Source organism: Gouania willdenowi, unplaced genomic scaffold (assembly GCF_900634775.1).
Source record: "Gouania willdenowi unplaced genomic scaffold, fGouWil2.1 scaffold_3_arrow_ctg1, whole genome shotgun sequence".
In the NCBI taxonomy this organism is placed as follows: Eukaryota; Metazoa; Chordata; class Actinopteri; order Blenniiformes; family Gobiesocidae; genus Gouania; species Gouania willdenowi.
In genome coordinates, this window is record NW_021145162.1 from 1087602 (window position 1) to 1102288 (window position 14687).

The 14687-nt window shown below is 43.5% G+C and overlaps 1 protein-coding gene across 2 annotated transcripts in view; it reads right to left on the reverse strand.

Moving 5' to 3' along the window:
• The window catches only part of dgkb (diacylglycerol kinase, beta), a 160819-nt gene that overhangs the window by 126586 nt on the left and 19546 nt on the right, over positions 1-14687 (reverse strand). For both annotated transcript variants that reach the window (XM_028442180.1, XM_028442179.1), the window contains exons 6-8: positions 10001-10130; positions 5730-5834; positions 2895-2944 (exon numbers count right to left, since the gene is read on the reverse strand). In XM_028442180.1, the coding sequence (XP_028297981.1) occupies positions 2895-2944; positions 5730-5834; positions 10001-10130 (285 nt within the window). The remainder of the gene's footprint in view (positions 1-2894; positions 2945-5729; positions 5835-10000; positions 10131-14687) is intronic.

Consider the following 14687-nt stretch of genomic DNA (forward strand, 5'->3'; position numbering starts at 1 on the left):
GCTGGGGGATGTGGCTGGTGCCTGGCTCCGCCTGGGGGGGGTCCCGGCGTGCTCCGTATGGCCGGCATGGTTTGCGGGGGTGCCGAGAGGAGTCTCCGGTTGTGCTGCTCGGCGCGTCCCTGGGGCCCGCAGTGCCGTGTGCCCGTCTGCGCCATCTACCCTCTCCGGTGGCCCGCCATGCGGACGGGCCAGGATCCTACCGGACAGGCCACCGACATGGAGACTTCACATCACACACTCCCAGCTGGTCTGGCTCACCCACTTGTTGCACCACACTCACATATCCAACCCTTGGGGGGCTGGGGGTGGAGGGGGCCGCTGCCTGTGCTACTAAGTAGTGGCACGGGGGCGGCACTCCCACCTCTAGCTGCCCTACTAATCCCTCAAATTTTAATTACACCTCAACACACCACTTGCAGGGGTGCCCCTGGGGTCCGGCGGGCCTAGCCAGCTGGCTGGGCCGATCCTGGCGGGGGTCTTCCGGGGCGGGTGGTGTTGGCCGCGCCCTGCCATGCCTGCGGGTGCAGCGCCAGGTGGCCCCGGCTTGGGCAGCACCCTGTGAGCCTGGCTCTGCGGGCCCCTGGGGTCCGGCGGGCCTAGCCAGCTGGCTGGGCCGATCCTGGCGGGGGTCTTCCGGGGCGGGTGGTGTTGGCCGCGCCCTGCCATGCCTGCGGGTGCAGCGCCAGGTGGCCCCGGCTTGGGCGGCACCCTGTGAGCCTGGCTCTGCGGTGTGGCTGGGCCCTTTGGTGGGGGTGTGGGGGGGGCTGTCTCGGGCTCATTGCGCGGGAGGCATCAAGGAAAGGCAATCTGGAGCGCTCTGGGGTGCTTGGTCGGTGCGCCTGGGGGCCGGCGGGGCAACTTGCAGCATCCCCTTGGTGCCCTCGGCGACTGTGGGCGTGGTCGCCATCCCTGGGGGCGCTGCTCTCGGTGCTGCTTCCGTTCCGGGTCCTTCTGGCCTGGGGTCCGGTCCCTGTTGGCTCTGGGCCCACCGGCGGGCGCCCGCTGGCTGCGGGTTAGGGTTTTATTGCAATAACAAAACATGCATTGCTGTCTCATAATGATTGCACTTCTTGTAGTGTTGACTTTTGACAACATGTGCAGACATGGGAAAAAAAAAAGTAAATTAAATTATTGAATTAAATATAACTTTAGGACATCTGATTGTGCAGTGATGAGTGTCAGTGGAGAAATGAGGAATGGATTCTGGAGTACGAGCTAGCATAACGTTAACGTAACAATAACAACAATGTAGAAAGCTATTTTTGTGATATTGCTATGAATTTAAAGTGCATATTAAAGATTTCTAAACAGCAATCTTAAACATAGAGGTAACTTATGGATTAAGTGTTTTAAGCTTTGTGTTTCTCTGAACTGTAAATATCATGTATAAACTCAGCTAATTATGATCATAGCAGAGGAAAAGGGAAGTTAGAAACACTCAGTGAGATTGAAAACACACACAAGTTTAAATTAGGCCAAAATTAATGAAAATACATTATACGAGACTAAACAGGGAACTATACTTAACACTATAAGTATTATAGGCTATTACTGTATTATACAAGTCATTATACTAATCATGTAATATTGTTAGGGTGTAAGTGACCTACTGTAGGAGCACAGGGAGCAGTGATGTCACTGGACTGGTTTCATATGATGGAGCATCAACAGACCATGATGAGTCATGAAAACATGACAAGGTGTGTTTCTAATGTGTATGATACTGTGATATTACATTAGAAATCATACAGATAATTGTATATGAATTACATCAGTGATCACACATTATTCTATGTCATAATTTCAAGGACAACTACTGCTGTGATGCTGCATGGTGAGGACCAATGATGCTGCATGGTGAGGACCAATGATGCTGCATGGTGAGGACCAATGACGCTGCATGGTGAGGACCAATGATGCTGCATGGTGAGGACCAATGACGCTGCATGGTGAGGACCAATGATGCTGCATGGTGAGGACCAATGATGCTGCATGGTGAGGACCAATGATGCTGCATGGTGAGGACCAATGATGCTGCATGGTGAGGACCAATGATGCTGCATGGTGAGGACTAATGACGCTGCATGGTGAGGACCAATGACGCTGCATGGTGAGGACCAATGATGCTGCATGGTGAGGACCAATGATGCTGCATGGTGAGGACCAATGATGCTGCATGGTGAGGACCAATGATGCTGCATGGTGAGGACCAATGATGCTGCATGGTGAGGACCAATGACGCTGCATGGTGAGGACCAATGACGCTGCATGGTGAGGACCAATGATGCTGCATGGTGAGGACCAATGACGCTGCATGGTGAGGACCAATGATGCTGCATGGTGAGGACCAATGATGCTGCATGGTGAGGAGAGAGTTATCAGGATTAGTTATTCCACCTTTATAGATCAGGCCTCAGAACTACAGATAAAACCAGAACTGTGTGTGTGTGTGTGTGTGTGTGTGTGTGTGTGTGTGTGTGTGTGTGTGTGTGTGTGTGTGTGTGTGTGTGTGTGTGTGTGTGTGTGTGTGTGTGTGTGTGTGTGTGTGTGTGTGTGTGTGTGTGTGAGGGCTAGTGATTGTAGTGTTACGCTCTGAGTCAGATCATTCACACACTCACACACATTTACTGACGTGGACACATGGACACGTCTGGACACCTAACAATTATTTATAAGTGTTTACATGTCACGTAGATGGTGCTACATAGTGAAGGTCACATGATCACTATAGCTTCACTCACACCACACCTGTCACTACATTTAACTACTGACTTTAGGTAAGTTTAGTGAAAGTTAGACAGGTACACGTGTGTTAGACTGGAGTGTATGAATTTAGAAGTGATCCACCCCCCATTGTGTGTGTGTGTGTGTGTGTGTGTGCGTGCGCGTCCTACCGAGCTGTCCAATGAGCCGTTTCCATCCGTGTCATAGAGGCGGAACATAACTGTAGAGAGGGAGACACACACAGAGAGTGACACAGTCTTTGTGCTTTGTAGTTTTGTGTAGTTTGTGTTGTCCTAAGGTTTTTTTTAGCTTCTCTTACACTAAATCACCATGGTAACTTAGACTAAATCACCATGGTAACTTAGACTAAATAACCATGGTAACTTAGACTAAATCACCATGGTAACTTAGACTAAATCACCATGGTAACTTAGACTAAATCACCATGCTAACTTAGACTAAATCACCATGGTAACTTAAACTAAATCACCATGGTAACTTAGACTAAATCACCATGGTAACTTAGACTAAATCACCACGGTAACTTAGACTAAATCACCACGGTAACTTAGACTGAATCACCACGGTAACTTAGACTAAATCACCACGGTAACTTAGACTAAATCACCACGGTAACTTAGACTAAATCACCACGGTAACTTAGACTAAATCACCACGGTAACTTAGACTAAATCACCACGGTAACTTAGACTAAATCACCACGGTAACTTAGACTAAATCACCACGGTAACTTAGACTAAATCACCACGGTAACTTAGACTGAATCACCATGGTAACTTAGACTGAATCACCATGGTAACTTAGACTGAATCACCATGGTAACTTAGACTAAATCACCATGGTAACTTAGACTAAATCACCGTGGTAACTTAGACTAAATCACCATGGTAACTTAGACTGAATCACCATGGTAACTTAGACTAAATCACCATGGTAACTTAGACTAAATCACCGTGGTAACTTAGACTAAATCACCATGGTAACTTAGACTAAATCACCATGGTAACTTAGACTGAATCACCATGGTAACTTAGACTAAATCACCATGGTAACTTAGACTGAATCACCATGGTAACTTAGACTGAATCACCATGGTAACTTAGACTGAATCACCATGGTAACTTAGACTAAATCACCATGGTAACTTAGACTAAATCACCGTGGTAACTTAGACTAAATCACCATGGTAACTTAGACTGAATCACCATGGTAACTTAGACTAAATCACCATGGTAACTTAGACTAAATCACCGTGGTAACTTAGACTAAATCACCATGGTAACTTAGACTAAATCACCATGGTAACTTAGACTGAATCACCATGGTAACTTAGACTAAATCACCATGGTAACTTAGACTGAATCACCATGGTAACTTAGACTAAATCACCATGGTAACTGGCCAAATCTCGCAAGAGGTCGACACCGCAATATGAGGCTGAGGAAGTGCCAATCGGCTAGAGCAGCTATCAGAGCTCCTGTCCAAAAACGAGCAGTGGGTGGTGGTCGCATGGCGTCCAGCAGCAGCGGTGACTCCGGCTCTGGGAGATGGGCAGTGGAAATAGAGGCGCGTGGGACTCCCATGGATGAGAGTGATCGTTCACAGGAGGAAAAAGAAGAAACACCAGACTCAGACTGGTCACAAGTAGAGAGAGAGAAAAACATCAAGGAATAAATAATAAACAGGAGTTAGAGGCAAGCAGTGATGAGGATAGAGAGAGGATAGTTAGGAGAAAAAAGGAAGAAACTAGATATAAAGTAATGCTGAAATTAGAATCACGGAACTAAGAGGGAGTAGTGACTAGAAAGGTTGACTAGAGAACTGATGAATAATGTAGGAGAGATTGAGATGGTGAGGATTGTGAGAGATGGGAGTTTTTGATTATCTGTAAAATTAAAGAACAAAGAGATAAATCAATGAAAATAGATCGGGTATGTGGATGTAAGGTATTAGATAGGTTTGTGAAAGGAGAGCACAGAGTTACACAAGGATTATATCTGGGATTGTAGTTGAGGAAAGTTTGGAAAGGCTGGAATTGGAGATTAAAGAGTAAAGCGTTACTCACTACTAGAAATGGAGAGAGCGTAAAAAGCCAGTCTATAATGTTAGAGTTTGAAGGAGTGGTTCTCCCACAGAGAGTAATGTGGGGTACATAAGTTACCCAGTGAGGGTTTATGTAAACCCCTCCCCCATTCAGATGCTACAAATGCCAGAGATTTGTAGTGAAGAACACAGGTTGGAGGGTGTAGAGGACAAACAACTGAGATGTAGTAACTGTGGAGGAGAACACTGAGTAATGGACAGGAAATGTGAGGTGAGGAAAAAAGCAGAAGAAGTGGAGAAAATAAAACAATTTCACGATGTCAGCTATTCTGAGGTAGTTAAAATAGTTCAGAAGGGAAAAGAATAGAGAGGTAATGGATAAAAGTGTAACAGAAGTAAAACAAGCAGCTCAGGATCAGAGAGAGAAGAGGAAACAAACTGATAGTGGAAATCGGGGGGGATATTTATTCCTATGGCGCATGAACCCCTTGTCAGAGCATTACGCCAGGAACGTCTGCCAAATAAATAACTGCAGCACTACCTCCTCTCCCCTAGCCGGGATCTCGGGATAGACTTTGTACCGATGGCACGTCAGTCCCTTGTCAGAACAATCCGCCAGGCACAGGCTGTGAGAAACGCCTTTCTCTCTCACTTTTTATTGAGGGGTAAACAGCAACCCTGAGAGAAAACTGTCTCTTACACTTGGTAAGTGGCAATGCTGTCTTCTCCTAACACACACAGTTGTACTATTCACACAAACAAATCTGCTCTCATAAAATCAAAATGATTAGTGACAGTGTGGTGCACAGGTGCTCTTACTGTCACCTCACAGGTGGATTGTCTTAAAGCTAATTGTTCAAAACGTCACCTGACTCTGTGGTCCGCCCCATACATATGAAATATGTAGTGGAGAGATAGTCTTGATGCGATAGAGAACTCACACTCCAGTTTGTCCTCAGGTCGTCCAGCCTCCAGCAGAGACAGGTAACACACCACATCCTTCAGCTGCACAGAGTCAGTAGAGCTGCTCTTCATCTGCTTCAGTGCTGCACACACACACACACACACACACACACACACACATATTATACACACACACATTATATACACACACACACACATTACACACACACACACACACACACACACACACACATATATATATATATATATATTATACACACATATACACTAGGGGTGTCCCAACCCGATATTGATATTAGCCTGAAAATGAATATTGGGTATCGGATTCAAATTTCCAGATTTTCTGATATTTTTTTCATTTTTAAAAAAATTCATTTCTTTTTTATTTTATTCAATTGTAGAATACTGTAGATATTATGTTGAAGGTTAAAATTATGTAACCAATTGGTTAATAATAAATGGATCAATTTTTCTCATACCTACTGTTGAACAGGGAGGAAAGATTCAAGGTAGTAAATGTAAAGGGTGGGAAGAGTTGATTATTTTAAAGTGAGAGTGAGATGTGTAGTTGTAGTTGTGTATATTGTGTTTATTATGTTGTGTAATCAATCCAGTCTGGTGACCAGTGTGAAGCTTAGGTATAATGGTGGTGTCTGTGGACAGAGGGAAGGAGTGAGTGGTAATAAATAAAACAGATATTTAGGATCAACGTGTCTAAAGTTAAGCCCAGTACCAGTTTTATCTACAGTCTAAGACATGTCAGTTTATAATAGACCAGTGTATGTGTAAGAACCACTACTGTAAACCGAAGCGCTGCCCCAGAACCGAAAATGCAGCCAGGCCAGCAGAGAGAGCAAGGGCCAGGGAGCCCAAGCCACCCCCCACGAGCAGCCTCCCAGACTCCCTCAAGATGCCAAGCCCAGAGGCAGCCACCGCCCCCAACACACACCCAAGAAGGCACCAAGGAGCTGAGGACCCAGAGCACCCCACCAGCCCCGCACCCAACCCCCGAGGGGAGGGCCAAGAGAGCCCCCAGCCCGAGACCCCAGCAGAGGAGCCAAGGCCCATGCCCAGCAGACAGCCAGGACAGGTCCGAATGGGCAGCCGTCGGGCCCAGAGCCAGCAGGGATTGGACCCCAGGCCAGAAGGACCCGGAATAGAAGCAGCATCAAGAGCAGCAAGAGCAGCCCGCCCAGGGATGACAATTACACACCCAGCGGCCTAAGGCAACTAGGGCCCCAGGTCACCTTTTTTTGAGTGTGCCTGAAGCGGCAAAGCCGCAAACCCCGGCCTCGCAAGGCACCGCCCAAGCAGGGGTCTCCCCGAGCCGCACCCACCGGCATGCAAGGGTGCGGCCTGCGCCTACCGCCCCGGAAGACCCCCGCCAGGACCGGCCCGACCAGCCGGCTAAGCCCGCCGGACTCCAAGAGCACCCCCCCAGGACCAGGAACCCCCAAGGGCGAGCACCCACCCACCCCAGCCCATGAACCGGCCACAGTCCAGCAAGGCCGCATAGCCTCAGACAGCGCAAGGACAGCAGCCCAGGCCCCGCCGCAGTGCAAGCCATGGGGCAATGCCCCCCACCGGCCCGCAGATAGCAGGATAGACCTACCAGGCAGCCAACAGCGACCACAACCACCGGAACAGCTAACTCTGCCCCCCAGCAAACAGCATCATTCCCTAAGCAAACCCGTCCCAACCCTGCAATGGATTTTTTTAAAGCTATAGGGAGCCATTGCAAAAGAGTTAAAGAGCCACATGAGGCTCCAGAGCCGCAGGTTGCAGACCCCTGTTCTAGGAGGTCTGTCTGGTGCGGGCCATCACAGACGGATACCCACCCCACGACACCCCCCGAACCATGCCGGTCCCACGGAGCATGGCGGCACTCCTCATCCCCCAGGTGCGGCCGGGCACCAGCCACACCCCCCAGCGGTCCAGGGGGCAACCCCCGCCGCACGCCAGCCCAAAGTTGTCCGCCCCCCACAACGCAGCCCGCGCCCGCACCAGGACCAACACAGGCCGGCACAGCACCATGATACAATTCCCTCAGCAGGGAGGCTGCCCCAGCCCCCACAACAACAAAGGACGCCCTCAGCTGCCCAAACAGGGCCACCCCGCCACCCACTGATCAATAACCAGCGAACCCAAGCAAGAAAGAATGGCAGAGAAATACGCAAACCCATAGCCCCAGGGACCACCCAGACATGTACAGAGGGAGCAGGAGAGCAAAATCAAACAGCCCAGGGCCCGTGAGAACATCCAAAAGGAATGCACGGCCGCGCAGAGGCACCCATACACCCCGGCAACACACCCAAGACACCCAGGCCACCACACAAGCCCAGGGAGGTCCAGGTCTACAGTGGTGCTGGCAAAGCGGACATCTTTTCCATGGAAATAAATTCTATGACGAGATCTTGTCGTTGGTTTATGTTTAGGGATTTTTTATCTTTCCAATTCACTAATATTGTTTTTTTTTTGCTATGGTGAGTGTTGCAAGGATGGATTGCGATTGGTTTGCTGGAAGATCAAGCATAGTCAGGTCTTCTATCAGACATAGATTTGGAGAAATGAGAAATGTTTTCAGTAATTAGAAACCAAAACTGTTGAACTGGGAAACAAAGCCATAAGGCATGTAAATAGGAATCAGTTGTTCCCTGGGTGCACTGAGAGCAGACGTCTGTAGCTAACCCTAACCCTTGCAGCTGAAGATTTGTGTTTTTAGTTATCTTAAAAGTATTACAACAAATTTCTGTCCAGAAATCGGTGTTCGTGGTGATTGAGAGTTCAGCTTCACATTTAGCGATTGGTAAGTGATTAGAGTTAGTGTTCAAGAGTGCTCTGTATATTTTTGAGAGTTTTTTTTTATTTTGTTGAGATTTGTTTCATATACTGTATATGGCCAGTTCTGGAGGTTGTAAGGTAATTAGATCTACTGGAATATTTTTCTTAATTGTCTCTGTTACTTGTAAGTACTGTAAAAAATTACTTTTGTTTATATTGAATGTTTGGGTTAGATTGTTATATGTTATATGTAATTGTCAAAGAGGTCTTGGAGATGAATAATTCCGCTCTCTTCCCATGTTTTTAGATAGAGCGGTGTTTTTCTGTTTCTAAAGTCAGGCTTGTGCCAGATTGGAGACAGTGAGTGACGCTCCTGTGAGACTGACAGCCTGTGAGTGCTTTGGAACGGGGGAGGGGCTCACGGCTTGTTGAGGGCAGTAACTGCAGAGCCATACGTGCTTTCACGTTACGCCAGAGTATCAGCAAAGTCTCAAAAAACACTGGGAAAAGTGTGTAACTCCGCCCCTCCTCCCTTGGCTCAGCGCAGACTGAGACAATACACACATATTGACCAATCAATAGCGACTTGAAGAGAAAAAAAACAAAAACAAAGCGGCTCCCAATCAGGAGCCGGCTCCGTCGTTCACGTCAATGAGTTTTGTTTGCGACCAACACATCACTATAATCCTGGTCATTTCTCTGGGTGAGATATAAATGGTGTGAAGTGTGAGGGTGTGAACAGGTTGAAATGCTTGTGACTTGAGAGCTTTACACCCACACGCAAACGCAGGTATACGCACACGCACACGCATTATAGACACACATAAAATCACTCTCACACACACACACACACACACACACAATCACACACACAAAGTGAACCCATTACACACACAGATTATATACACACATACTATACACACATGCAAACTCACACACACACACACACACACAGACACACACACACACACACACACACAAAGTGAACCCATTACACACACAGATTAAATACACACATACTATACACACATGCAAACTCACACACACACACACATACACACACACACATACATACGTACATACACACACAAAGTGAACTCATTACACACACAGATTAAATACACACATACTATACACACATGCAAACTCACACACACTCACACACACACACACACACACACACACACACACACAAAGTGAACTCATTACACACACAGATTAAATACACACATACTATACACACATGCAAACTCACACACACTCACACACACACACACACACACACACACACACACACACACACAAAGTGAACTCATTACACACACAGATTAAATACACACATACTATACACACATGCAAACTCACACACACACACACATACACACACACACATACATACGTACATACACACACACACACACACACACACACACACACAAAGTGAACCAGTTACACACACGCTAAATCACACACACACACACACACATACACACAAAGTGAACCTCACCACTGGCTCTGCGTTGCCGTGACGATGCTTTGCTGCTGAAGGACATGAACAGATGCTGACAGAAGTCCTCAGGAAGTTCACTCTCCAGGAACGTCTCCATGAACATCTTAAAACCCTGGAAGTCCATCTCCTGTACACACACAGACAACATTTATCAGGACCAGACCCACAGCTGGGGGGGGGGGGGGGGGGGGGGTGCACTGGAGTGCTGTGCCCACCATAGGGACAGGTTTCTTTTTTTATGAAATTAATGAATGTATTATTATTATTTATTGTCATGTGCACATCATGCTTTACAACACATAAGACAGTGAATGGGGTCACTGAGTCATATCACATATCACACAGGAGATGTAATGTGATTTAATTGGTTGAATGAGATGAGCATTTACTTGATTATCATGACATATACATATTTTAATAATGATATTAATTCGAATCTCATTTCTCAATAATCTGTGTATCCTTTGTTTTTTGCTTATTTCGTTTCAAAACCAAATTAAAAAATTTAAAAAAAAAGATTTTTTTTTTTTTTTGTTTGTTTTATTAATTTAAAACCAGAAACAGGAAAACGGAAAAACCAAAAACCAAACAAGCAGCGTTTTTCTGTTTTAAAATTGAATCTAGTTTTGTTTGTGTTTGTGCGAGAGTAGGGGTGTGAAAAATAATCAATTTCACAATATATCGCAATTTTTTGGGTGCCAATTTTAAATTTATTTTTGTATTTGTCACGGCAAATTTGCGGTTGACGTCATTTGGAGACATGATTTATTGCTCTGGTTGAATGATGGAGTCCAGGCGAGGCATTGATGATTTTATAAAAAAGGTTTATTATAAAATTTTAAAAAAAAAGGAGTAAAAAAGAAGCTTCCATCCTGAAAGAATGAAAGGCAAAAGGTTCATGGCAGAGCAAAAAGGCAAGACCCACTCTAACTAACAGTTTCACAGCTTAAGCTTTTATACAGATAACAGAAAAAGTTCCACCCTGAGGTGAGGAGAAGGAGGGAGTCAGATGCCCAACAGTGGAAACATTTGAGGATGATGAAGACGTGTATATTATGAGGAAGATTGGGCGCCACTCTTATCTATCCTTGATAGTGTGTGTGTTCGTGTATATCTGCATGTGAGTTTGAGTTTTGGCTTCAGCAGAGACTCTGTGTTGCACTGAGTACAATACGATCTGTACTGTTTAATCTAACATGATTCAGCTGTTCAAAAGTGCAGCAAAGAGTAATGGAATCATCATGTATTAAAACATGACAAATTGTACACATGAACACACATTTGACGATATTATGATGAATATAAAAATTGCCATAACATATTTTAAAAAAAATTTATTATTATTATTATTTATTTGGATATTTAATCAATATTTTTGTGTATTTGAGCAATATTTCAGTGGTGGTTACAATGCTTTCAATGTGTTGCTATGGTTATTTGATGCACTTAATTTTATGATGACAGTGTGTAATACCTGCAATATTTATGTATTCACAGACATTTTATTTTCGCATAATCTGTTCAGATCAGTGTTTAAACTGATACAATAGGATACATTTTTTTTTGTGTGTGTGTGCATTATCAGTAACTCAAGGGTGATTCATTCTTAATGTTCTCACTTACAGTTGTTACAATGTCGTCATTATGTTGTCATGGTTACTTTGAGACTTCTACACAGTAGTGAAAATGACTCAAAATACACAAAAATAAATATTTATGAAAAAATACACAAAATGACAACAGAAATGCACAAAACTACACTAAAAAAGATACAAAAATACACAAAATGACTACAGAATCACTAAAATGGCAACAAAAAACAATAATTATACAAAAAATGCACAATGACTCCAAAAAACATACATTACAGAAAAATACACCAAACGAAAAAATATATAAAAATTAGTAAAAATAAAACAAAAACAAAAAAAAACATATTCATTATGTTTATGTCTCATAGAATTAAACCACATAAATCACACACACTATTTTATTTTACACCCACAAATTAACCCTTTATAACACTACAGAGTACAGAGTACGTACACCTCTATGTACATACAACCTTCAAACACATTTAGTCATAATTAACAACTCTACTCCTCCCACTATATGAATACATACTTCCAACGGGCACTGTACTAGTCTATACTATAATTCAAGGATGTGTGTGTGTGTGTGTGTGTGTGTGTGTGTGTGTGTGTGTGTGTGTGTGTGTGTGTGTGTGTGTGTGTGTGTGTGTGTGTGTGTGTGTGTGTGTGTGTGTGTGGAGCAAATATCTCCTCGACGCGGTGCGAGTTCCACCTGGAACTCGGTCGACGGGTTCCAAATACCCTGAGTATCTGTTATTTTGGAGTAATTTGGTCATTTCAAAATATTATATTATATATATTTTAATTTTATTTCACTTCTGAACGGCCCCGAAATGAAACCTATTCAGCTTTTGACCTCAGGGTGTGAGGGGGCGCTAGCGCACCATCTATATCTATTTCATTGCACAGGTCATCGCAAGAGTCACGTGTGCAGCCAGAGCCAATCGCTGCGCACACAGCCAAGCAGACACGGACTGTAAACACGAGTGAGAGAGAAGGAGATCGTTTAGACCGAAGAGGGGGAACGTCTGAGCAGCCGTGTTTACACTGATAAACTAGCAAAGCTCTTAAGTCTCACTAATTGGGCCTGACGTTAGTCACTGATGTTCGTGTGTGTGAGCCACGGCAGACTCCACTTCCTCCTGTCATGCTATCGTTAGCTTCTCAAACACAGAGCTCTCTGAATAGATGATTAGAAACCATCAGCCACTGGTGAGTCTTTTACAGACACGTTTCTCATTGTATAAACCATATAACTGTTGTTCAATAACGCACTGTTTCACTAGAGTCGATATTGACCTCAACCTGTTCAATTCTCCGTCTGGAAAACTGTAGATTCTCTGTGGTGCCGTACATGGAAGCTAAGCTCTGACCACTCGGTTCGAAGGTAAAAAATTATTTTTGTTTTTTTTTTTAAAAAAAGACAGCTGAATTGTAGGTAATACTTTAATTTACTTACTCACTCATGTAGTTTGGAGCTTTACGTTTTGTTTTGCGCAGTTTTGTTACTTTTCTGATTGGCGCTGCAATGTCTATGGAGTTTTGTTATCAGCGTCTCAAACATTTCACGGACGGTATTTTTTTATTTATTTATTTAAATATACTTGATGAGTAAAATAAAACACAAAAAATGCACAGAAAGACAACTGAAAGAACAAAAATATGAAAATGACTCAAATATGCAAAACTAAATATTTATAGAAAAAATAGACAAAATGAGAACAGAAAGATACGAAAATACACATAATGACTCCAAAAAACAAACATTACAAAAAAATACACCAAACAAAAAAATATAAAAGCGAGTAAAAAAAACAACACATTTATCATGTTCATGTCCCATAGAATTAAACCGGGGAAATCACACCCACTGTTTTATTTTGCACCCGCAAATAAACCCCTTAATAACACTACAGAGTATGTACACCTCTTTGTACATCCAACCTCCAAACACATACTCATTTGGCCATAATAAACTCTACTTAAGCTCCCACATGAATGCATACTTCCGACGGGCACCATATCTATTTCACTGCACAGCTCTCTTCCGGTGCGTGCCAGCTGAATTTGGCCCTGATCTCGCTCCTGTGGACTTCTCTTTTGAGGAAAAATATTTTTTTACTGTTCCTTATTTGGCAATGATGTCGTTTCAAAACGTTAGTTGGACCGTACGCTATTTAGACTGGACGGACCTCACCTCAATCACTCAAGTGATTGAAGGCAATGGCTGCTGTATTGAAAGCTACAATTTTCTCTGCAGAGTGTGAGAGAGAGAAAAAACATATATTACAGAAAAATACACCACAACGACAACAAAAATATGAAAATGACTCAAAATACACTAAACTAAATACTTATACAAAAAATACACTAAAATGACAACAGAAATGCACAAAACTACAACAAAAAAACAAACTACCCAAAATTACTCCAGAATCACACTACAATGGCAAAAAAAAACAATAATTATGCAACAAATTCACAAAAAGACAACAGAAAGATAAAAAAAATACACATAATGATGACTTAAAAAAACATACATTACAGAAAAATACAACAAAAATATGAAAATGGCTCAAAATACACAAAACTAAATATTTATCCTAAAAATAAATAAAACTAAATATTTATACCAAAAATACATAAAACTAAATATTTACACAAAAAATACACAAAATGACTCCTGAATCACACTACAATGGCAACAAACCTATACAAAATATAATATAATATAATATAAATAAACAAAATTATACAAAAACACAACATTTCACACACACACTGAGTATCACCTCACTGTTTGAGTGTCCTACATGCATACGTATGGAAAGAGGAGAGGAAAGGATTCTGTTGCGTGTCTGGAAAAATTAAACTCATGCCTCAAACAATGATCTGAATGAAGAATTCTTGCTTGGAGCACAAGACGCCATTCACAGGTGAAACCCATATGTACAACAGTTCAAGTCAGCAATTGAGTACATGAACCAAAATGACACTGCTGATGATCTGAGAATTGTCCTAACAGCTCACTCTCGCCGTCGTGACCTTCATCGTGGCACTGTGAATCTTCCGTCACTGGACAGCGATGTTGC